The following is a 24113-nucleotide window of genomic DNA, read 5'->3' as shown; positions in this document are numbered from 1 at the left end:
AAGTTGAGAGACGACATGTATGAAGCCTGTTAAGCTGCACCAACAAAGCTTTGTGGTAACAGTAACACAAAGTGCAGGCTGCAGGTTAAATTATCAAAAAACAAACCCAAGCAATCAGCTGGTGCATCAAGGTGGGCTACAAATGTCTTTATCCTGTAGACTGATTTGCCAACAAGTCTACCAAATACTGCAAAAAATGTCTCTAAAACAGATAAGTGAATTACATAGTTTCTATATAACATTATCCAATCAATAAAAGTGATTGCATTTTAACTTGGTTTGAGATTGAGACCATTTCCACAAAACTATTGGACAGTGCCAAAGCTCAAGACACAAGGAGGAGGCATATATCAACCTACTACTCTGCACAACTAGCACTTGGGTGTATGCAGTATTTCTATTGAGAAATTGCAGGAACATTGCTGTTTTTTTTGGGATTATTATTATTATTTTTATCTTAATCATACCTGTTGATTAAAATATTCTGCTAATGTTATGCGTAAATGCCCAGTGTAAAGAGGAAAGCCTGGTTATCCATTACCTGTGGTGAACTTGCTTCATGGTATAACGCCTTTGTAACATTAAAAGCTGGTGAAAGTCCACTATTGGTTATAGCCCCTTTAACCATAATGCTACTGTTCTAGCCTGTAATAAAGCTGCTCATGAGTGTCAACATATTTTTCCAATTTGAAAATGCGTATAGTTCTGTGCTGGACTGTACATGAACACCTGGAGTAGGGGTGGCCAACGTTGGTCCTCAAGAGTCCCAATCCTGAAAGTTTTCCAAATTTCCCTGCTCCAGCACACCTGACTCAAATTAAATGGATCCAACAGCCTATAAGTATCTGCACAATGACTCATTAGTTTAAGTCAGGTTTGTTGGAGCAGGGAAATATGGAAAACCTGGAGGATTGTGGCTCTCGAGGACCGACATTGGCCACCCCTGACCTAGAGGGAGCCTGTGGGGTTTATGAGTTAATAATGGTCGGCCACAAACATAAGATGCAAACACGCAAACCAGGCATTCTTGATTTGTTAATGAAGAGTGCAAACAGAAATGATATATTTCATGTACATTCAGTTTTCACAGGATCCAAAATACAACAATCAATTTAAACTCAGTCATCTTCAGTCTTTGCATTTCAATAACACCGGGTGCTTAGATGAAGGTAAAAACGATTAAATTACTGAAAAAACTATATAGATTTAATGAGAAAATGTGGCCAAACTTTTGATTGGTACTGTATATTTGCTTGAAAACAAATATTTAATTTATTTTATATATTCAAATATATCTAAATGATGTTAATACATAAATGTAAATTTCAAGCTTTTGTAGTTCTAGTTCATGGTTTGAGCAAGAAAGAGCTGTCCATGGTCCTGAAACGGTTTCACAGTCACCATTGTGCATTTTATGTGGTGTAATCTGTAAGCAGCAGCTTTCTATAGCACAAAAGCAGGGTCAGCCATGCATTCAGTTATCATTAACATGGGAGCAGTTGAACAGTAGAGAGCTTCATTATGAGCAGACATGCAGAGAGAGAAAGAGCCAGAGAGAAAGAGAAAAAGAAAGAGAGTCTGCAGGGAAAGTGAAGCTCATAGCAACACACAGGGACAAGCTGGATAAAATGAAAAAAGATTTATTCCAACAACTGTGAACTATAATTCTCAATGTATACCCAAAAAAAGTACAAAAGAATCTCAAGTACATTAAAGTATAATAAAACACATTGAAAACCAAGACACAGAGTCTGTAATATATGCATATAGATTCAAATATCAACTTCCAAGCAATTACTTTAACCTCATGTAATCTAGACATATCCACTTAATAGCAATGTCAAACATGAATATTTCGCAAATACAGATTCACTTATTTTCCACATACTTTTTTTTTTTTTTTTTTTTTTTGCAAATATTACGTTTTTTCGCTGTTAACATCAATGCATGCGGGCAAAGAGAGACAGTAAGGCGGGACAGGCAAGGGGAGGCAAAGGCGAGGGGAGGGGAGGGCTGGGAAAACTGGAGAAGAGACAATGAAGGAGTTCATTGGCCAAAGACCAAGGCAGGGCATCAGTAGAGAGGACAGTCAGTCAGTAGTTGGTCCAAGCCAGAGATTTTAGTCCAGCATTAGAGGCAGAGAGAGGAAAGATAGGAGGCAGCGGCGCCACTATGTGATCAGTAAAAGCATGGCAACCTTGTAAACAGAACCATTGTGCTTCTCAGGTTGTATCTTTAAATTCATGTTGTGCTCACTTTTAACATTAGGAGTTATTTTTCTGTTAGAAACTTACAGGATGCACAATACATAAATGATGTTAGCCTAGGAGCCCTGTGCACGCCTTAAATATTTTAGTCTGATATCCCCAGCTGCCCACTTCATCATGTGGTGGCACTACACCAGGTTATTCTGGAGCATGTTTACCTCTGCATTTTCCTCTGTGTTGTTGGGGGTGTGGCCGTGGACGACAGGAGCAGGGCAGTTGTTCTCCTGCTTGGGGGAATGGGAGTTGAGAATATTCATAGACCCCTCTTCCTTGGGTTGGGGGGACTTTGCTTGGTTGTCCTTCTGAGGCTCATCCTACAAGGAGAGTTAGTTACTGTTCACACAAGCATGATAGCTGGCAAATTCTGTAGAAAAATGCATCCTGACATCCACACATGCAGGACTTGCACATTAAATGTGCAATCTTGAATTATTATGTGTGTAAATCTTAGTGCACCAGCAGTAAGGTTTGTGCAGAAAATTAAATGCATTAAAGCCTCTATGGAAGCTTTGTCACTGCATACTGTCTATGAAAGTATCCATTTAAATTAGATGTATTATCTGCCACACAGTGCTCTGGCACATACAGAGCTGAACAAAAGATGAAGAAAATACACTATATTTAACTACTGCTGTGTAGTACTTTCATCTAGTTAAGGGAAATATCCATTAGAAGAAGCCCACTCCAGACCAAGAGCAAACACAGCAGTGATCAGAATATTGCAGGGCTTATGGCCATAGATAATTTTACAAATAGCTACAACAAGCTGAAGCTGAAACATTAAACTGTAATAATAAATAAATAAATAACAGTGGCTTGTGGCTATCTTCTGTCTGAATAATGAATAATAATCTTAGTTTTTGTTTCTTTAAAGCTTCTTACATGTTTTAAAAAGTGAGGGGTGAGAAGCCTGGTCTACCATCAAAGCATTTCAGGCAGTTACGGAGTAGCATCCTCTGTCGAAGGAGATGCTGTAAGCTTGAAGCTCAGAGCGTCTACACAACATTTACATGCATAAAAATGAATGGGAATAACAAAAAAGCAATATATCTCCTCTTTAAGGGTCACTTTATGGACTGATTTTGGACTTGCATGATCACCTTTATCGTATCAACTAACCATACATCTTTATTAAAAATATAATACCTTTCAGTCCTATGACATTTAAGATTCTGCACTGCAGACCGTGTGCCTGCAGGGGCTTTTTAGCCTCTAGACCTGACATTTAGAGCATCCGGCACACACAGAAATTCATCTATAATCGCTGCAGGGAAATACCAGTGTGGCTCTGAGAGCAGAAACTATTGTTAAAGAAAACAAGTCACAATTTGTTCACTTCAGTTTTGTTCAGCCAAGTGTAGGTAACGGACTGACCATGAAGATGAATCTGTCAGTGCATATTTGTGTTTGCAGATCTATGTTAACTGCATGCCATTATAAGTCAGAGACATGTTTGTGTACATGTCCGTTTGTCAGTTTGTAAATGCTCAAACCATTCACTTATTGGCATGTAACAGACATCTGAAGGTCATAAGCACAGCTGGCGGTAAATAGGGCACCATTGATCGGTCACAGTGGCTGCGGCTGGACACAACTCGCTAAGTGCAATTACACATGAGAAATGTTGAGTTCTGAAAGTTTAAAGTTGCATTATTATTGCTGATCTCATACATCTCATACAGTGCACTGTTTGTGTTTAATCTGTATCTGAATTTGCTTATTTCAAGTGGAAACCCCTGCTGATTTTCAGTACGAGTTTTATCCCGTCTCGGTTACCTTACAAAGTGTTTTGGCTTTGTTACCCAGTAACCCAGTCTTATTGATGAAAACAAACAGGGGCACACATTAATCTGCACGCAAAGCCCCACAGAGGAATATGGACAGAAATGAATGTATTTCCATTTACACACACTTGTATGCTGCTACAATGCAGTTCATAGCAGCATCACATGCACAACCCGTTGAAGGAAATTGACTAGAGAAGTGTGCAGGATCCTAAAATGGCTGCGAGCACAGGAACAAAATGGAGGCTCAGTTGTCTCATCGAGCTTCTCAGGAAGCTGCGAGGCACAGGTAAGAGGGGGACCCTTCTATTTATTCCCTCTTTGACAACATTACACCTCTGAACAACTGACTGCAGGAAGCCTTGCAGGAGGTGATCAATCATTTCACCTGGAGAGTGCATGGACCAGATGTGGGAAATAGATGATGGAGGTGAGGTTTTGCAGCAAATTTGGTCAACAGAAGACAATACCAGGGAGGGAAACTGCTGCAGGCAAAGTAGATGTCACCACTGCTCTTACCTGGAAGTGGTTATAAGGGTTTCTGTGTTTATAGTCCCAGGTATTTCTCGTTGATGGCCTCTGAGGGGATTGGTAAGTAAGAAAACCATTAAGCAGAGACACACTGTACAAGTACAGTGTTAAGTGGAAATCCTAATGTAAATTTAAGGAAATTTTGGTGCATTTGCAGTCCGCAGCTGATTATACTCAGCAATTAAGGTTAGATGGATGGTACACATGCACACAAACACAACAGCAGAACAAAACCGATACATAAATTAGATCAAATCAATACTTGAGCTGGCAGGGAGACATAGGAGAGAACATAATGAGAAGGAGAGGAAAACACAGACAAACAAAAAACAGCCAGACTGAGAGTAAGAGCAAACATGAGGAGAGTAGGGGCATACCTGACAGATTATGTTGTCATAGTACGCCAGGTTGTGAGTATGAGCTTGGGTAGCAGGCGGAGGGGTATCACACAGTTTCCTTACATTTGGCTGTGAGCCGTCAGCTGTTGTTGAAACTGAGAGGCCGTCCGTCTGTGGCTCGCTGCTCTGTGGGCGGTACTTGCTGTAGGAATGTAGAGATTTGTGTGATATAAATATTTGTGATATGTCTTTTTTTGCCCTTTTTACTGCAGTATAAGTCACAGTAAACTCGAATAATTCAGTGCATTTCAAATTGAATTAGCTCAAACACACAAGAACCCCAAGATTTGGGTTGATTTAAACATACTCTGTTGTTGGCTCATTAATTATTTTATTTTGTTGTTGTTGTTTTTGGCTGACACCAACAAAGTTACAGCCAAGATCGCTTAGCGTAAACTAAGCTTACAGTCCATTTCTTTAAATCCTCACACCTAAGTTACACACACCTGCGTTTGCGAAGGCGCCTGTTCTCGTTCTTGAGGCGGTAAAGTCTCTTGGCAAAGAAAACGATGATCATGAAGAGCAGGAGGAGGACAAAGGAGGATACACCCACCACCACACACAAAACCTGGAACTCAGTGACAGCCCATTCACAGCGCGTGCCTTTGTTCCAGATATAGTCCTGTACATTGCACCTGGATACAAACAGATGGAAAGCAGGAAAGGGGAAGAACAAATGTAGGCCATATTAGCCTTTATTTTCTCATGAATGTTATTACCTTGAAATACCTCTTCTTAAAAGCCAAATAATGTACCCTTAGTGTGTGTGGTCTACATCTACAACGTGACAGAGCAAGAAGTTAAGACTTTAGCTCAAAACTGATGACATGATGTCTCAAGGTCTGTCCAACAAAGCAGATTCTTCCTGCAGTCTAGCTTTTAATGAGATCAAAGGATTAGAGCATGTGCATCTAACTCTGCTTGCATGCATTGTTTTCCGTATACCTGCTCTTTACTTTCAAATGTGTGCAATTGTATTGTAATGCTTCTTGAGCATATGCAACCATACCAGTGTGTGTGTGTGCATATATGTGTGCATACAAATGTGTTTGACATTATACAGTAGGTAGGATAAGATGAGCAACAGTTTGCCTCTGAGCTTACAGTGAAGCTGCAGGACTGGACAGATGGTTGCATGCAAGGCATGCAGTCTTGAGTGTGTGTCTGTGTGTGCCTTTCTCTAATGTTTGTGTGATCCTCCCTGACCTTACTGTATTGTCATCTTGTGCTTTCTATGTGTGTGCTGCATGTGTCTATCAGCACCCCACAGACTAACACTCTCTTCACCCCCTGCCTCAAAAACTAAACTAATCCCTTGGGAATCCCGCTGTGATCTTGACAAAGACTCATGACACATCAAGCCAGGCTTCTGTCTATTCGCATTTGTTTAGTGGGTGTTTACTTGTTTATAGTGTCCTAAATATTTTCTTTTGTTTGAGAAGACAACAAGGTTGGAAATTATTCCAGTAAGACTGATATAGTAAGGTAATATTCTAGCTGCACAAACATGTGCCAGTTAGTCATTAAAAAGTCACTGTTTGTTTGTAAATTGCTACATAAAAAGTAATAACCTGTATTTCCTATTGCCCAAATTTAAGAATCCAGTTGACTTGTGAATTAGGAGAGTACGTATGCTTCTCACCTGCAGAAAGCTCCCATCCCTGCTACCACGGTGCACACTCCTCCATTGAAGCAGAAATTAGGTTCAGTGTCACATTGAGAAACACACACCCCAGGTCCAGACAGAACAAAGCCTAGCCTGCAGCCATCTGCGCCCATGGCCCCACCTACACCTAACCCGTCACTGCGGTCTGGCCCAAGCATCGGAGGAGCTGGTAAAGATGGGCGGCTGTCTGCTTTTGGTCGCACATTGTCAGGAACAGCTGGCGAGCCAGTTAGGAGTGGATTCTCATCCTCCATGTTGGTTGGAAGGGAAGGGGTGGGTTCTGGCTCAGGTGTTGTATCTAATGCTGAGAGGTCATCATCAGGAGACAGGTAGTCATAAAAATCGGAGAGCGTCCATGTGGTAGGGTCTCCACCTTTCTGCTTCTGGGGTTTGGGGGCTTTTTCCCAATCCAGAGCAACATCAGAGGGTACAACATCTGGCGCAGGACTGTGAAACTCCACAGTGATGACACCGTCTGATAAAGGACTTCCAGGTTGGTCTGGCCCTGCCCCTCCAGCAGTTAGCTCCTCTACCACAGGTGGGTCTTCCTCTACAAAATCCAGGTGGCGGTGTTTGTGAGAATGATGATGTCTGGTGGAGCTGAGTGGGAGTTTGGCCCCAATCCCTGCTCCAATCAGATGTTCCCTTTCTGCTGAGTCATCACTGAGTACCATACTGGTGTCCAAAGCTTCCTTGTTGACAGATGAATGGTTGTGGTGATGATGGCGCCTGGTTAGTGAATGTCTCCCTGTCAATCAGACATGTAAAGGTTCTTAAGCTGGTCAGTGGTTTGGTATTGCACTTACATAAATTTCAAGGACTCACAACAAACAGAAGAATAAATAAAGATTTAATGGAATTGGTTTACCAAAGGGCAAACATTGATCCCTAATGTTGATTAAGCTTAGAAAAACAAACTGTTATCTCAGCAAGCAAGTCAGACAGTAGTGACATGACCATGATACAGTATGTTTCTTTTAAAAATATATATATATGTCACCATGCAGCTCTTTTTAAATGCTTTCCTCTTGATTAATCCCAATATGCTGACTGTTTTGTTGTGTTTTGTTCTCAGTAATCCGCGGAAGTGTCTCAAACCTGTCTCAAGGTAGTTTTCATGGAAAATAAACTGCATCCTCTGCAAACTCAGCCAATTTAAAAAGGTATAATGATGACTTCAGGATAAAAATAGCTCACCCAAAAAAAGCCTTCCTCTGTCACTTTTATACAGAGAAAAGTCAAGAGTTGAAGACCTGAGGGTGTAGTTAGAATGTGGTGATGTGTGATTAGGCACAGTGACTGATGGGCCAATATGCTCTAGTGACTCAGACTTGGTGAGGATTAGATAAGGATTTAGAGCTATAAGTTAGAAGCTAAATAGCCAAGCACTCTTCCAGCACTTGGCAATATGTAGAAAAATACACACACATATACTTCGAAGCAACTACAAGATACAGGCAAAAAAAGGTATTTGAAAGTTAGAAAATTCTGTTGTGCAGCTAAGTTGAGAAGTTGAGATTGCCCCTTCAAAAAGTGACAAACGTGTAGAATTTTGGGAAGTTATAAAATAAAAGGAAACAGAAGAAATCTAGAAAAGAGTCCCTTTTGATAGAAAGGTGCTTGGCATAGCCTCTTAAAACTAGATCAACCTCCACAGTGCTGCATCAGTACTGAAAAAAAATTCTGGCTGCACCTGCTAAAATTTTTGGCACAGGAAGAAAAAGTTCTCTGTTGATCCATGCAAGATCCAGGATTAACAACCAATCAGTGCACTTGTACCATTCGATGAGTTAGACCAGTAGAATAGTACCATTCGATGAGTTAGACCAGTAGAATAATACAAATGTCATTATTATGGCTATGTCTTTTTGATATCACATTGCTTCAATCTGTAATGGCTGCATAACTAAACTCTGTGAAGCACAGTGAGGCAGTGTGGACATTTTACAAATGCTCAGGCAACATCCATAAAGATGCGACACAAGTAAAGCAAACAAGCTCACACAGTGGTGTCTTTAGTCTTTATTTTTATGTGTTTTTTTCTTGTGTTCATTATTAATTTTCCTCTGCTGACTCAGTTTCTAGAAGTTACATTTTATACTTTTTCTATTTCTCTGGCAAATGTGCGCAAATGACCGAACTCCTTCAGATACTTGGCTGGGTGGCTTCTCTCCCTCTGCCACCCAGAAATCACTGTGTCCAATAAGATCACTGCTTTCCATGTCTGGCACTTCATTCAGAGCTAATAGAAAAAACATCTGAACGGGCCTCGGCTCACGAAAACTAGTGGTGACTGAGGAGCCGTGAGATTCACCTCACAGACACACACAAACACACAGCACGGTTGCCATGGTGAGATGTAAAGAGGTGCCATGTTGAAAGGAGGAACGGAACGAGGGAGTTGCAGTGGAAACAGTGAATCCAGTGTTGGTGCTCTTTCTCTCTTGTTCTTCAATCAATGGGCAAGCCAGTCAGCTAAGTGTTTCTGCCAGCTCCATCTCTGGGAAAAGAAACTGAGGTGGAATGAACCTGAATTCTTCACCATTCATGAGAGAGACGTGCTCCAGCTGGCTCAAACTGATTACGATGGATTCAATTTGTATTTAAAGGTTCAATCTGCCAATTTGTTCTCTGTGGAGACTTAGATTTTTTATCCCGTTAGCAGCTGGCAGTCTTTATGGTGATTACAAGAGCAAAAGGCACATGAAGAGATTACAAGAGCCATGATCAAATTGAATGCATGAGCCTCTGCTGAGCTATGTGATTTCCGACTCAGAAAATGATTTGCACCTTTAACTGCCACTCAGCTCTTAACCTCTGGCATAGCACAGAGCATGTCACCATGGTAACTAGTTTTACCTGAGGTCAGTATGATTGGTTAGAGTGCAGACTCCCAGCATCATTACCAGCAGGACACAGAGAGAGTAATATAAGAACCATTTAGAGATGCTGCAAAGATTTTGACTACCAACACCTCAGTCAGTAATCAAGTGATGGTCAAATAACACTTAAATACTAGATTAATAGCACATTTTTTCTATAGGCAATTATTTTTACCATCAGTCTGTGTCATGCTCTGAGGCTATCTCTCATTTGTTTCCATTGCCTTTGATTAATGAGCCAATCTGTGATCTCCACCCATTAACACGAATGAATTTTAGATTTTCTAACTAAGAATAGCCTGCTCCTTTCCCCCCTCTGTTCGTTTGGGTGTGAACTATGCTGATGATCTGATCTATTGTGACATATCATAAGCTTTCTGAGGCTGCCAGGCAGATGGACCCGGCAGTATGCAGTCTCTCACACAGTGAACACACACACACACACCCTCACATCTTTATTTGATCCATTTTTTTTAACATGGCCACGTCAGATCTTGTCTTCTCATTTATACTTGAGCTATGTGCCAATGCGGGTGATGTAACCTATGGAATATTAGAAAAGCAAGTGACAGTTGATAAATTGTTGAAATAAAGTCAAATTGTGGTAAAGAAAGAAAATCACTGGTTGAGACTGACTCATTTTGGATATTTTGAAAAGCGATGAGTAATCAGAAATACACTTAAATCATGTGCCTAATCATTAAAATCACCCGGGCAACTCCTAAATCAACCACATATTTCCTACAACTCTCTGGTTGAAATCGTGTAGCCCTATTTGCCTGTCAATTTGCCACAGTATTAACACCTGGTTCCACATCGAGCCCGCCAGACGCAACGAACAGGCGAGGCGCGGGGTACGGTGGCTGCGCGTTCCCGCGCATGAACCCCGGCGACCCTCTCCCTGCAGGAGCCACCCTGTTGCTGGGCAGCGGCGGGGCTCATTTCTATACATTTCCAGTAGATATTTCCACAAGTAAGGGTGCGCGTGTGCGCCAAAGAAATTTTAAAAAATTAAAAAAACAGACAAAAAAGACACGGGTTGTGATGTTAAATTTTCGTTCTTACGCTCTGAATCCCGCGGGATGGACTGTCAATGAGAAGGCGGAGGAAGGAGGGATGTGGTTTGTCTGGTCCTTCTAGATGTCTCGAGTAATTCGGTGCTTTTAGCGCCATGAACTGGCTTTTTGCAACCGGACTGCTATGCATCTAATCCCGCTTTTGTCCGAGATTCGAACTGCGGTCAGTCAAACCGAAGTGTCAAATCTCTTTCTGATCATCTTGTCATGCCTCTTTTCACTATAATGATGTTGGCCTATAGTACCACTGCTTATAACACTATACATTTGGTAAAATTAGGCCTAATTAGCACAACAGCGGAGAGTTTTCCCCTTTTACACTTTGAATGAACATGATATTGGCTGAAATATGACCACACCAAGACCCGTTAATGATCACTAGCAGCAGGAGACAGAAATATGAGATTTTACTAATGGAAAATGATTGACTGGCTTTTAATGTAGGCCTACTGTGTTTATAGGTGTGAAATGATTACAGCAATGCCTAATCAAAGCATACAAGATAACCAGTCAGTGTTCAGAAAATATATTAAAGATCAGTGCCTAAGAATTCATCATAAACTCCCAGTGGGGAAAATAAAAGAATCATCAGTCTACATTTTTAGTTGGCCTCTCTGTGCTGTATCTTAGCATTTTCATCAAATCACTTACAATTCAGGTGTGATTTGATTCGCGCACGTGCGCGCCTCTTTGCATAAATGGCCACAGATAGCCTACACGCACGCACAGGGTGGGACAGTGGGCTTACCGTGAGCAGCTAAGGGGATAATGACCATTGAGATGGTCAGTAGCACCTGCCAGGTTCCCAAACGACTGTCTCCGCACGCCATCATGTTGCTTATTCCTTTGACAAGGTGATGCAAACTCCGATTCCTTCCCTCGTCTCACCGGTGAGATGAAGCCTCAATAATCCTCACAGCAAGTTTAGATCTTCTCGGTTTTAGCCATATCGCCGTTATCCTTACCAACGCTTGTGTTTGTGAGACCGGTTTATTGGCACGGGTTCGGTCCCATTGTCCCGGGCGGCTGCCCTCTCCTCCACACCTTTTGCGCGCGTGTCACTCGATCTGCGCCTAGGGTTCGTCGACAGCAGCAGCAGCCCCGCGAGGAGTTGTAGTAGTATTGCGCGCGACCAGCTCAGGATCTGCAGACGAGATTTTAATGACACAGGTCTGTCGCTGCTTTGCCTGTCCGCCTGCACGCGATTTGCGCAGCCTTTTGCCTTTGGCTACATCTGCGCAGAGGCATGACACGCGCGCGCGCGCGCAGTGCATTTGGGTGTCAAAGTGCCAGCACACACACCTTAGATGCTCGCCAGTATTCAGCCCCAGTCTATAGCTTGTGTAGAACAGGGGGTAAATGTGGGATTTGCGCCGAGTTTGTTGTCAGTGGACATCAATATGCTCCATTTTACACCTCAGCCAGTGTGTGTGTGAGAACATTATGCGTGTCTCTCGCTGGGTGGCGTTTGTATGTCAGTAGGTTATTGGGTGCATGTCGCCTCTGGCCAACTAAAAGAGGTGTGTGCGAAAATGTGTGTGTGTGCATGTGCACGTGCCTGGATAATCCTCTTACTGTTATATTGAGATATACTCTAGACAATGGCATCTGCTGCCTAATCACTTCCCCACACATACAAACACACACAAACATAGCCTATACTCTTTATGACCAGACTAATATTCCACCTTTATACATGCCCTCACATTTTATTGTTTCTTCCTCTAACAAAACACCTAAATCAAACACACCTCCCATTTTCACTCTGCCTTTGGATTACACTATACTTATCTTTCTCTCTATAACCTGACATAAAATGCTGGCAAAAACACGTAATCCCCCCTCTTTTAAATTTATTCATTTTCCTTTGTCTGCATCTCCATATCTGTCACTAACAGCTAATAAAAAGGCCTGCGGAGGACTGGCTACCTGCTTCCCCTACCAACGAGATTATGTCAAACACCATGAAACAATTAACACCAAATGCACTGCTCCTAGTGAATAAATTACTCTTTCACTCATTACTCTGTGACTTTGGAGAGAACTGATCCAGACTCCATGCTATGTGCAACATCCTGCTATTCCTATCAAAAAAGTATCTAAATCTAAAACAAGCTTATACTTCCAATTAAAAGTGGGATGTTTTTTTTTCTGTTTTTAGAGGGAGCTGGCAAGATGAGAGAGGGAAGGGACTGTCACAGCAGTGGAAGACAAAGAGGGTGAGTGTGATGTGAATCAGAGGATGGATCGAGATGGGTGAGTGCTGGAGAGAGGGAGCTGGAGAGTGGTGCAGATTGAGAAACAGAAAAATGTTCACTGATGTACTGCCAAACAGAGCAGAACAAAATTGCTTCCGCATTCGCCTACCATTCCTACAAACACACCCACATTCTCTCTCACACACACACACACACACACATACACACACGTATCAACGACGATAAAGATACACAAGTGCATACATTCTATCTTTAAGTTCTCTCTCATTCCAGAGTGAGTGACTTGATTCCAGTATTTGGCTTTTTCAGGAAGGATATAGATGATAAAAGATGTTTTCTTCTGCAGGATGAACAGATGGATCTCACTGAGGCCCAGAATGGAAGAAAGACACACCTATATGATGCCAAGCTCGGTGTGCTAAAGTGCATGTAGCACTCAGGCCATTTCGGTTTTTCCATCCTGTTCCCGTGTTGAACAGTGAGGGGTGGACAGGATGTCCAAGGTCCCTGCAGTGTGGACTCTGTGTGTCACTGTGAATGTTGCAACATTCAGTCCATACAGGCAGAAGACAAAGCTGAATCCACACCCATAAATCCTACAGGGTTAGGGTTATTATGTGCAACAGAGTGGCTTTTCTGATGCAGCAGAATCTGTTTATAAACTAGAAGCTCATCTCTTCAGTAAACACAAAGCTTCATTATATATTTCCCCACAATAAATTAACTCCATGGCACATTTTTAATGTTTACTGGCTTGTCGCTCATCAAGGGAGAGCAGGGACTGTGACATTGGAAATGGCTGAAAAACTGAATCTTTTGGATGATAAACCATCTTTTTGCTGCACTTTCATTTTGAACTTTTACCAACTCACTGCAAATTCAGGAAATGTTGAAGATGAATCAAATTAATTTACTGTTCTTTATATACAGTTTTGCTTAACCTTCTTCTTGATGTGACATTTTGTTAAAATAACAATAAAATGGGAATCACAACTCAAAGGTATTTTTATTTAATGGGACATTTCTCTGCTTTTGTGTCCATGTCCATCCTTTAAGAACCAGGAAATGCTCTTAAAGCACCAGAGTCTGTTCTCAAGTGACCCTCAGGGTTTTAATAGATTCTCAGGGACTTATCTTTCACAAACAGATGCTTCACTCTGTGGCTTAAAATCACTGATAATACACAACACTTCACCTGATGTGAGGAAAGCAGAAACAATGAATAGATAGTGAAGGCTGAAAATTTCCTGTCCAGAAACATAATTTTACCGGGTGTTTTTTAAATTCTGGAGTCTGTTATATTCCCTGTCGAGAGTCCTCCTACAGTTGTCATTTTCAGGTTAAACCTTTCCCCACTCTCTATCTTTTGCTAAATTGACCAGTAATTGATACCAAATGGATGAAACCTTGTATCTGAAATGTTCCTGTCAATATTTTCCTTTCAGAAGTGGTTTCATGGTTTCAAAGCCAATGGCACGATGAGGAGTGTCAGGACTCTGGGTTTGCCAAGGTAAACAAAAACACAAATAACAAAGCACATATGCAGATGTAGATGTTTATTTCCAAAGATCCAGAATGAGATTCAATGTAAAATGATAAACGAAAAAATAGGAAACTATACAGTGAATAAATTTAAAGAACAGGATGAAAGGGAACAGAGCTGCCACTAGGTGTTGACAAAGCTGCATGTGTGCAACTGTGCAACCACGACAGCTGAGTATTTGCCTTTCTGCATGGGGAAGCTGATCAAAAACCTGACACACCATTTATCTCATGCTGTCTATAATACACACTAACATGTACATCCAACACATTAACAACATCCACACATTAGAACACATTTTATCTGCAAAGGAGCTGAAGTGAAAGCGTGAGCTTATACTGCTTTTTGTATGTACTTTATGGGTACTTGTGTCATTTTAGTTTGGTTTCTGCTGGGGTAATAATATGGCTTGAGAGGTTTAGAGTATGTTAAAACATTTATTGACATTTAAAACATAATTTTTTAATATAACATCAAATTGTTTTTATTTCAGTTAACATCTTGGAATTTTTTTTAATTAAAGGGGCTATAAGCAGAAATTCATCATTTCTAGATTGGAGGAACTAAAAAGCTCTATATGAAGGACTAGAGGTTTAATTTAAACTGTATGGCATAACGTCACACACACAGTTTCTTTGTGTTGATATCCAGCCCTGTGTTTACATGCCGGGCCGGCTGCGTGTTCATATACGTTCATGAGAATCACCGCTTCATCTGTCCTATTGGAGCCCTCGGTCTTCTCTCTATGAAAGGCCATAGCAAGAGAGCAGTGGCAGCTCATTTTCAAAGCAAAATGACCAAGAGCGGAACAAAACATTCATCTGCAGATCACCAGGATCCGACATTACCTCTAGAAAAGATTACTGTCATTAGCGAAGTTGTTGGATAAGAAAAAAACATAACCAGGATTAACATTGGCCTTGTATTTCCAAAGTGGGAAGCACTGTGGGAGCTAAAGAGGCTACAATTAGACTTGGAGCTAGCTATTCTCCTGTACAGTAAGTAACAAGATAAACATTATAAGTTAATTCAACATGTTCCACAAAATGGTGATGTTGTTTTGCTCAGTGTGTTTGCACTTTGCACATTTATTTGCAGACGAGGCGAGTTGTGGGAATCAGGGTTTGATTAGTCTGCAAGGCCATTTATTAGGAAAAAGACAGATTTTACTTTTGGGTTATCAAATCTGTAAAAACAAATGAAGTATCTCTGTCTCACACAAACGTTTACTCATTGCTAAACTTTCCATTCAACATGCTGACTGCAAACTTTTCACAGTGAGTGTACATATTTTCAGTTTTATGTCAAATTCTCTGTCTCAATTAAAGTATCCCAAGTTTGTGTTACATTTGATGCCCAATCTGGATTTAATCAGAGGTCAAAAAAAGGAAGCTCTTACTCATAGAAAGTCATTCAGCCTCTCAAAATCAAACAGAACTGCTCTGACACTAAATGAAAATGATTTCAACTGGTGAGCATTACATGAAAATACAATGTTGTTACAATATCGTGCATTTCTGAATAATAACATAAACATACAGCTGTTGCTTAAGAAAACACTTATATTAAAACACTGAAATGAGAACAACAAACAAAAATATACAGCTTGTAAATTGCCACTTGGCTGTCATGTCATATCATGGCTATTGTTTGTTTTGAATTTGATACTTTTTTTTTTTGTCTCTTCATTTTGTTTTTTCAAAATCTTCAAACCCATCATTAAGAGTCTACAAGAAGTAGATCAAGTTATTTTTTACATGAAAAATTGTTTTATGTTCATTCGGTGTCTATGAAAGTTTTAGTACAATATTCTTAGAGGTAAAGAGAAACAAAAAGCTCAGTCACAGTACTGAAGTTGTTAATGGATCATTTTTGGATACATTTCTCCCTTTATATTTATTAGATGCCACATGTTGCTAGTTCAACAATATGTTCTCAAATACAGGAAGGACTGTGGTATATATACTGCTGATGTGATGTGCCTTAGGAACCTGTCTGTGGAAACAGCCACACACACACACACACACACACACACACACACACACACACACACACACACACACACACACACACACACACACACACACACAAAACACAACACATGGGGGAAGAAAAGGGATGAAATGGAAGGGCAGACAATGTTTAAGTGCAAACAACTTCTGTTTGAATCAGTGATATAAACCTTGTTCCTGCTGGTTCAGCTGACCATTGAACTCATTTACCTAGAATATTTATGAAGGGAGGTTCCACACAGGAGGACAATATAAGCAAATGAAAGTGAAGCTGAAAAACAGAGAAACTACTTTGAAATCAGAAATCAGGATGACTCATCGGGGGTAAGGGATTTTTCATTTATATTTTGGTTTACACATGTAGTTAAGGTAAAAAACGGAAGAAAAGATGAGGGGAAGATAGAGAGATTGGAAATACTGAAAAAAATTAAGTAACATTGTTAAGAACATAAAAAAGTCAGATAGACGGAGCTATTAATTCAGAACTACAATTTTGGGATCAGATGCAGTATTTAACTTATCAGTAAACTACTTTAGGAACTGAGGTTAACCTCAGACAAATTATATTCACACTCAGAGGAGAACTAACAACCATACATTCGAGATAATCTTGGATGGAACTTGAACCTAATTTGTTTTTTATTTCTTATTTATTCTTATAGAGAGAATATTAAGGCCCTCGTGGCAATTGCAAACACTGCAGTCAGCATTACAGTTGGGAGTCTGACCATAACACCTGCTTCTCTCGCTGTATTAGGAACAGTAATAGTAGTTGGAACAGTCGGATCAGTTTGGTTGGTAAGTGCCTGAGCAAATTACACTTAGAATTTCTCATTCATTTTGTACAACACTCAGTTTCAAGTGTCTTAATAGTTGTTTGTATTTGTTCTACAGTTAAAAAAATATGCTAAGCGCACATGAGATATATGATTATCCCGTTAACTTCAACAACTACTCCAAAATCAAGGTAATTTGGTTCTTTATTAAATTGATTTAATTTAATGATTTGATATTTTCTAAATGTTCCTTTAGAGTCAATCACAAGAACAAAACAGTCACGTCATAGATGGCTAATTATATTCTGCTTCAAAACAATTCACTTTTATCATTATTGTATAAGTAAAACAAACAGCAACATAGTGTAGCTTTTATAATTATTTTTAACATATTTAAAAAGATTTAGAAAAAAGTGTCCTGAATGCAGAAACAACAGAGGATGCAGCATTTTAAACGTTAAATTGAACTTTACTGTAATTTTATCATAGCTGTAAGTTTTTTGCTGTATAAACATACATTCATATATTTGGAAAGTTCTTGTAATATAAACATTATATACTACAGATTAATTTTTTTTTTTTTTTCAGAGACAGTGCCAATCGCTACTGGAAACAACTGCTTTGAAATTCTGCCAGGTCACATTATAGAAAACTTTTATTTAAATGTGTTACTGAAGGCAAAAATCACCAAGATAACTAAACTGATCAACCTGAAAATCACTAATGTGCTCAGAATGAAATTATGCTTCATTTACTGCTGTTATAAGCCTCGTAATTTACCTTCTTGTTTGTGATAAGAAATGAGAAATCAAAAGCAAAGCTGCTCTGCTCTTAGAAATCATGTTCAGTGCATACTTATGATTCAATAAAAACATGAGGTAGCTCAACTGTGTTTGTTATCATCTCTGATTATGAAGAAATAAATGAATGAATGAATGAATGAATGAATGAATGAATGAATGAATGAATGAATGAATGAATGAATGAATTGTTAATGGTTTATAAATACCAAAGATAAATTATAATGCATGTTTTCTTGTAATTAAAGGTGATAATTAATCATAAATTAGTTAAGTTATTGTTGTGGATGTGGGTATTGCTGTTTTTAGAAATGACCTAGCTGGTGTAGATTCTCTGGCATACAGACTTCTTTTTTCTTGGTTCTTGAAGATGTTTCATCAGTTAATAAGCTTTTTGGATGATGGATGGATGGATGGATGGATGGATGGATGGATGGATGGATGGATGATGGATGGATGGATGGATGGATGGATGGATGGATGGATGGATGGATGGATGGATGGATGGATGGATGATGGATGGATGGATGGATGGATGTAACACAGGTACATTCAGTAAAAGAAATCATGTCACACTCAGCTCAGTTTGGTGAAGGTCAGGTTTAGAGTTGTGATGATTAAGTTTCAGGACAAAGGGGGTTAAGGGAATGAATAGAGCCCTAACAGGCAAAACATACCAGACTCATCTCTCTGTGTGTGTGTGTGTGTGTGTGTGTGTGTGTGTGTGTGTGTGTGTGTACTTCCTGTTGTGAGGCAAAATTTCAACACAGTCACCTCAAAGGAACTTGCTGGGTTGGGTACAAATAGCAGATCCTCACATTGTAAATGAACTAATTCCATCTTTGATATTTGTAAGTTAGGAGTAGTGTAAGGGCAGGATTGGATAAGGAGTTACTACATTTATGGTAAGTCATCTGGAAATGTATATAAGACAATATAATGCAATTCAACAGATGAAAAAAAGCCTGCATCATGTATAGTTGCTCTCGGTGCTGCCAGACCAGACCTACCAGCTTGAGAACAGGTCCTTTCAACAGGAAACTGACTGTGTAATGCTATATTTGAATTATTTTAAAAAAATGCAAATTTCACAGCTGTGGCAAGAAAAACAGAGATGTAGCCTCAGAGTCCCTCCTGCTGCCCAAATATAAGTTCACAACATTTTAACTTCACATGGATATTTTATTTAAAAGATTCAGGTTGTTGATAATGTTTTCTAAAAGAATATTTCTTTTAATGTAAACATCTTGAAAATGCACTTGTTCTTTCTTTGCACTAAAAAAAGTAAAAATTTGTGTTTTTCAGTTTGCTAATTATAGGTTATTTTGAGTTGGACACCCCTGTGGTTGCCATCATTTTCTTGATAAAAGCGATTAAGTAAATCTAGTTTTTAACCGCCCAATAGTCTAAATTGATATAATCAATTATTATGACTACGAATGGCAATACAAGCAAGTTAAGCCCAGCAAGATTTGGCATTGCACACACATTAAGGACCAACTGCCTCAGTGTTCAAAGCGTAGGATACACAAACCAAGCAGAAAAGATTTTACAGTGAGCAGAAATATGTGGCGCTTGATCTCTGAGACATTTACCAAACATTCACATGAGAACGTTTCTCACCAGTCAGTCAACAGCTTCTTTGAGTTCACCTGTAAAAAAACTGACGACCCGTCCAGGGTGAACCCTGCCTCTGGTCTGCTAGTTGCTGGGATAGGCTCCAGCTTCTCCTTGACCCTGTATTGGACTAACCGGTATAGAAAATGGAAGGATGGATGGATTAGGCTTAATTTCATGCTCGGTAGACTAGCTTTATCTCAGTTTCTTTTTCTAAAGTAATAAAGCTAAAGGAAATTAATTTGTGATCATTTCATTGTGTATGTTTTGTCAATTCAAAATCAAATGAATATAATAAACAAGCTAAATATATGCACATTTACTATGTCGACGTTTATGTCAATAAAGTTTTAAACACATCACTAAAATACTTGATGAATTTGTTTCCATTCCATGACATCAGGAAGTGTCTGGCATTGCCATTCCCATATAAAGTCATTTTTATCCAGATTGTTCACATTTCTACCCTCTTGTTGGAGGGATGAGCAATCAGAGCAGGGGATGTCATGTCCTTTTCTATCTTTGTGTCTTTTGAAAGACTGATTTCTGCCAAGAAAACCTGATCACCTTAGATTTAGCTCCTAGTGTGTAAACCAGGGTTTCTTCCGATGTCCCTCATGTGTTAATTGTTTGAATAAGAGCATTAGGTAAATGACTAGGTTTCATATTGTGCAAATGATTCTCTGATGTGTAGATGGTATGATTTTGGCCCTGTCTTTGTAATTGGTAGTGCATCTATTTATGTTTGTTTTGACATTTCCTAGATCCAGGAATACAGTAATCTCTGGGAGGAGATCTTTACAATGACTGATGTAATCGGCATTTTCTGTTTGTCCCCAACTAAAAGGCTTTATATAATGTAACCTGGCAAATTTATGTTCCCCAAAAATAATAACAGTACATTCACAAACAGCTAAAAAATAAACAGAAACAAAGGTCAGTTTAGTATAAAAAACTTTAATGAGTCAAGCTAAGATTTTTCAAATCTTGACATGAGATCACAAATAATTCACAGAGAAAATTCAAACTGAGCTGTTGACCAAATAAACATTAACTGTGTTTATATGTTTGTGAAGTTTTCAGTCTAAAACGTGGTTGCTAAAACGTGACAGGCTTCAGTTTTAAGTAGTTGTTTCTGAACAAATTCAGCAGGGCTTTTGTCCTGGCTGAAAGCAGGCTGCTTTTTTTTTTTTATCTTGTTTCCTGGTCTGTTCAGCTGTGACTGGAAGATGCAGGACCGGTTTGAGCTGGTACTATCCCATCAGGCTGTGAGGATGGATCTGAAGAGGGACAGTCACAAACTCAAGTCAGTACACATACAGACCCAAACCAACATACTAACAGTGAATTAAATCTGTGGTAATGGTTAAAGATACTCACACATGCCATTGGGAGCTCCAGGGTGCCGAGCGGCCATGGTTTATCATTACTAACAGCTACAGCTGTGAGTGTTGCTTTTGAAAAATTCTGCAAAAGTCCCTAAAAGAAGCAGGAATTTCAGGTCACATTAAATGAGCAATAAGGAAAGCGGTTGGATTACAACATGTTCACTCACAGCCTCCTTTTCTCGATCCATGATGGTCTCCAGCTCTTCAAAGTGTCGGAGCTTGATTTCCAACTTTTTCATCTGTATCTCTACCAGCAGAGCCACCAGGGACTTGATCTTCCTCTCTGCCACTGCTGCTAAGTGCTACAAGAGGATTGAGTCTGAGGAAAAAAAAAAGAAAAAAACATTTTATTTACTGAAACTGACAAACATTTCTTGCCTCATGTGATTGGACATTTTTATGTATAAGTGTGAGGGTGAGCCTTACTTTGGCTTTTGTAGCAGCTGAAGCCAGAGCAGCTGCTGCTGCCGTGGCAACGCCGCCTTCTACCAGTTCCTGCTCCATCCCTCTCCCCCCGTCATCTCCATCCCCCTCCCTTCGGCCTATGCTCTCATCATCATCTCCCCTTCCTAGAACACACAAATCATATAATCAGTTGTGCTCACATGCAGTGCATTTATACAAGACTATGCAAACACACACTCACCATCTCTTTCCTCAGCAAGTATATTGTCTGCATGTTCTCTTTTGACTCGATCTTCTTCTTTTGAAATGCCAGGTTCCATCTTAACCCCATCCACCCTCACTGGGACCTGAAACACATCCACATAAACACATAAAAAATACTCAGTGTAAATCACAAAATTTCAACACAAACTCATTTCTAAATGGTACGCTACCTGATGGGGGTTGAAGTCTAATTTTTCTGTGTCCAACACATCTGTAAGACAGGAAGAAATTAATGAAACAAGCAACAAAAGGCTGAGTTTTACTTAGTTTCGTGTATATTTATTCATTCTTGCCTGTTTTTTCTGACTGGCTGGATGAGTCGGAGACTTTATCTACCGATTCTTCCTGCACTTTGGAGAATTCCTCTAAAGACAAAGACAAACAGTGAGCTGTATGTGTGAGATGTTGCATCACAGCTATCTCTTCATCTAGACAACATAAAAATTAAACTTCCACCCTCTGGACTCTCACCCAGTGCGGCCTTAGCAGCAGCCGATGCCACGTGTGGATCTACCACAGATGCCAGGAAGGCCACAGTGCTCATAACCGGGTTCTCTGATTGGCTGAAAGGCACAGGCTGATACGCTAGTGGGCCCAGAGAGGCCGATGAGTCCTCCAGGTAAGGGTCTTTGATTGGCAGACGAAGGAAGTGGAGGATACATTCATCCTGTGTTCTGGAGCCCACATGCTCTGATACTTTGTTCCAGTCATCTCTGTAGACCTCTAAGGCCTGAGAGAGATAAAAAAATAATGCAAAATAATCCATCTTTTCTCAAAACCTGAAAAATCATTGTTCTGCAGCTCCATAGTCGATCCCAAGATGAACAGTTCTGCAGCCATTTTAAGCTTTTGTGCAGGACTTCAGATATAATCTGAGGGATGTTGTTCCACCAGTCTTTAAGTGCTGAACATGACCACAGTATATGCAGTATAGAAGCACTACTCTCTCCACATCTCCAGCAAACATTTACTGGTATTAAACCCCATTTGTGAAGTTGTTCTGGCATCTGATGCTATTATTTTTTAGCTGGATGATCAGTTGATAGGTTCCCCTCCAATCAGGATTTGCTTATTATTCCATAAAGGTGCATGAGGGGACTTGGAAAAAGTCCCAGTGCCCCACTCTATGCAGTTTATGCCACAATAATTTAGAATTAGCAATAATAGGGTCATCATTCTGTAGCGGCGACTTTATGTCAAATGGTCCAAACCAAGGAGATAACCCCCCACTTATTTCCACCTCTATTTGAAACCAGCTCGGCTTATCCCCCGTCTCGTCATGAGGTAACCATATTCTTTTATATTTCATATTAAAAGCCCAATAGTACCATCTAAAGTTAGGGAGAGAAAATCCTCTCCTTTATTATCTGGGCCTGTGATTTTTTTTTTTCCCCAAGCAGTAATGTGAATTATCCCAGAGAAAGTCTAAAATAAGTGTGCCAATATTTTTAAAGCAGGACTCAGGGATGTTCACAGGAAGTTGAGATAGTATGTAATAAATTACTGGCACAGTCATTTTAATAGCATGGATTTCCCCCAGAGGGAAAGATGAATTTTGGTCCACCTACTGAGATCCGATTTCATTTTCTGGAGTAGTGGATTAATGTTCTCTCGGACCATATCTTTATAGTCAGGAGTTAGTGAACTAGTTTAGGTGCAAACAACTTCTGTTTGAATCAGTGATATAAACCTAGTTTCTGCTGGTTCAGCTGACCTTTGAACTCATTTATCTGGAAAATTTATGAAGGGAGGTTCCACACAGGAGGACAATATAAGCAAGTGAAAGTGAAGCTTAAAAACAGAGAGACTACTTTGAAATAAGAAATCAAGATGGATCTTCAGGTATAAGAGATTTTTCATTTAAATATTGATTTACATATGTAGTTAAGCCCCCCCCCCCAAAAAAAAAAGAGGGGAAAAAAGATAGATGGGAAATATTGAAAAATTTTAAGTAACATTGCCAAGATCATATAAAAGTCAGATAGACATAGCTATTAATTCCAAAATTTTGTGATCTGATGTAATATTTAACTTATCAGTAAACTATTTTAGGAACTGAGGTAAACCTCAGAGCCACACAAATTAGCTTCAACCTGAAAAGCTGGTACTACTACACATAGATAGCTAATCATGTTCTGCTTCAAAACAATTTACATTTATTATTTATGTGCAATTAATACAAACTGCAACATGAAGTTTAGGTTTGAAATTTTTTTTAAAAATTTTCAAATAATTGTTCGGACAGAGAGTATGTTCCTGCGGGGACTGAAACGAAGATATCCAACTTCACTCCCGCTGGCTTCACTTATGCGGGGTCCTCAGCTTTTGCCACTGTTGCTCCTGCAAACACCTCCGCTTCACCCTGTGGCACTAGCCCCCTTGTGCTTCAAAGTCCCACAAACCTGTAAGTTGTCACAAACATCACTAACTCTGCTCACCATCTATTCCATCAACACCCCTCAGCTTCCACTGTTATAATAAATGC

General features: G+C 39.8%; 2 protein-coding genes and 2 long non-coding RNA genes across 6 annotated transcripts in view; 1 reads left to right on the top strand and 3 right to left on the bottom strand.

The window, feature by feature from the left end:
- Positions 1 to 1624: 1624 nt before the first annotated feature.
- LOC121628301 (chondroitin sulfate proteoglycan 5-like) lies at positions 1625 to 12002 on the bottom strand. 3 transcript variants are annotated; one of them, XM_041967316.1, is made up of 6 exons: positions 11353 to 12002; positions 6623 to 7394; positions 5427 to 5615; positions 4960 to 5122; positions 4571 to 4630; positions 1625 to 2581 (listed from the first exon to the last, which is right to left on the bottom strand). In XM_041967316.1, exons 1-6 carry the CDS (start codon positions 11435 to 11437, stop codon positions 2396 to 2398), a joined length of 1455 nt encoding a protein of 484 aa, XP_041823250.1. In that variant the 5' UTR covers positions 11438 to 12002; the 3' UTR covers positions 1625 to 2395. The 3 variants fall into 3 exon arrangements, with proteins under 3 accessions (XP_041823250.1, XP_041823252.1, XP_041823251.1); XM_041967318.1 differs by lacking the exon at positions 4571 to 4630 and having other exon boundaries at positions 5044 to 5122; positions 11353 to 12000; XM_041967317.1 differs by lacking the exon at positions 4571 to 4630 and having other exon boundaries at positions 11353 to 11999.
- Positions 12003 to 15361: 3359 nt separating this feature from the next.
- LOC121656481 lies at positions 15362 to 20483 on the bottom strand. Its single transcript, XR_006013402.1, has 3 exons — positions 20473 to 20483; positions 18956 to 18960; positions 15362 to 15444 (listed from the first exon to the last, which is right to left on the bottom strand). It is a non-coding gene; the product is annotated as an uncharacterized LOC121656481 (long non-coding RNA).
- On the top strand, positions 16645 to 18041 carry LOC121656480. Its single transcript, XR_006013401.1, has 4 exons — positions 16645 to 16702; positions 17041 to 17176; positions 17273 to 17345; positions 17743 to 18041. It is a non-coding gene; the product is annotated as an uncharacterized LOC121656480 (long non-coding RNA).
- A 29-nt stretch (positions 20484 to 20512) lies between the features above and the next one.
- LOC121628068 (SWI/SNF complex subunit SMARCC1-like) overlaps positions 20513 to 24113 on the bottom strand; it is a 4383-nt gene continuing 782 nt past the window's right edge. The window contains exons 2-9 of the mRNA XM_041966970.1: positions 22100 to 22358; positions 21922 to 21993; positions 21799 to 21839; positions 21606 to 21711; positions 21386 to 21528; positions 21127 to 21261; positions 20952 to 21050; positions 20513 to 20851 (exon numbers count right to left, since the gene is read on the bottom strand). Of these exons, the coding sequence (XP_041822904.1) occupies positions 20825 to 20851; positions 20952 to 21050; positions 21127 to 21261; positions 21386 to 21528; positions 21606 to 21711; positions 21799 to 21839; positions 21922 to 21993; positions 22100 to 22358 (882 nt within the window). The 3' untranslated portion in view covers positions 20513 to 20824. The remainder of the gene's footprint in view (positions 20852 to 20951; positions 21051 to 21126; positions 21262 to 21385; positions 21529 to 21605; positions 21712 to 21798; positions 21840 to 21921; positions 21994 to 22099; positions 22359 to 24113) is intronic.

The sequence above is a fragment of the Melanotaenia boesemani genome, chromosome 17, assembly GCF_017639745.1.
Source record: "Melanotaenia boesemani isolate fMelBoe1 chromosome 17, fMelBoe1.pri, whole genome shotgun sequence".
NCBI lineage: Eukaryota > Metazoa > Chordata > Actinopteri > Atheriniformes > Melanotaeniidae > Melanotaenia > Melanotaenia boesemani.
The sequence above is the reverse complement of the archived record's forward strand: the minus strand, read 5'-3'. Positions and strand labels throughout refer to the sequence as shown.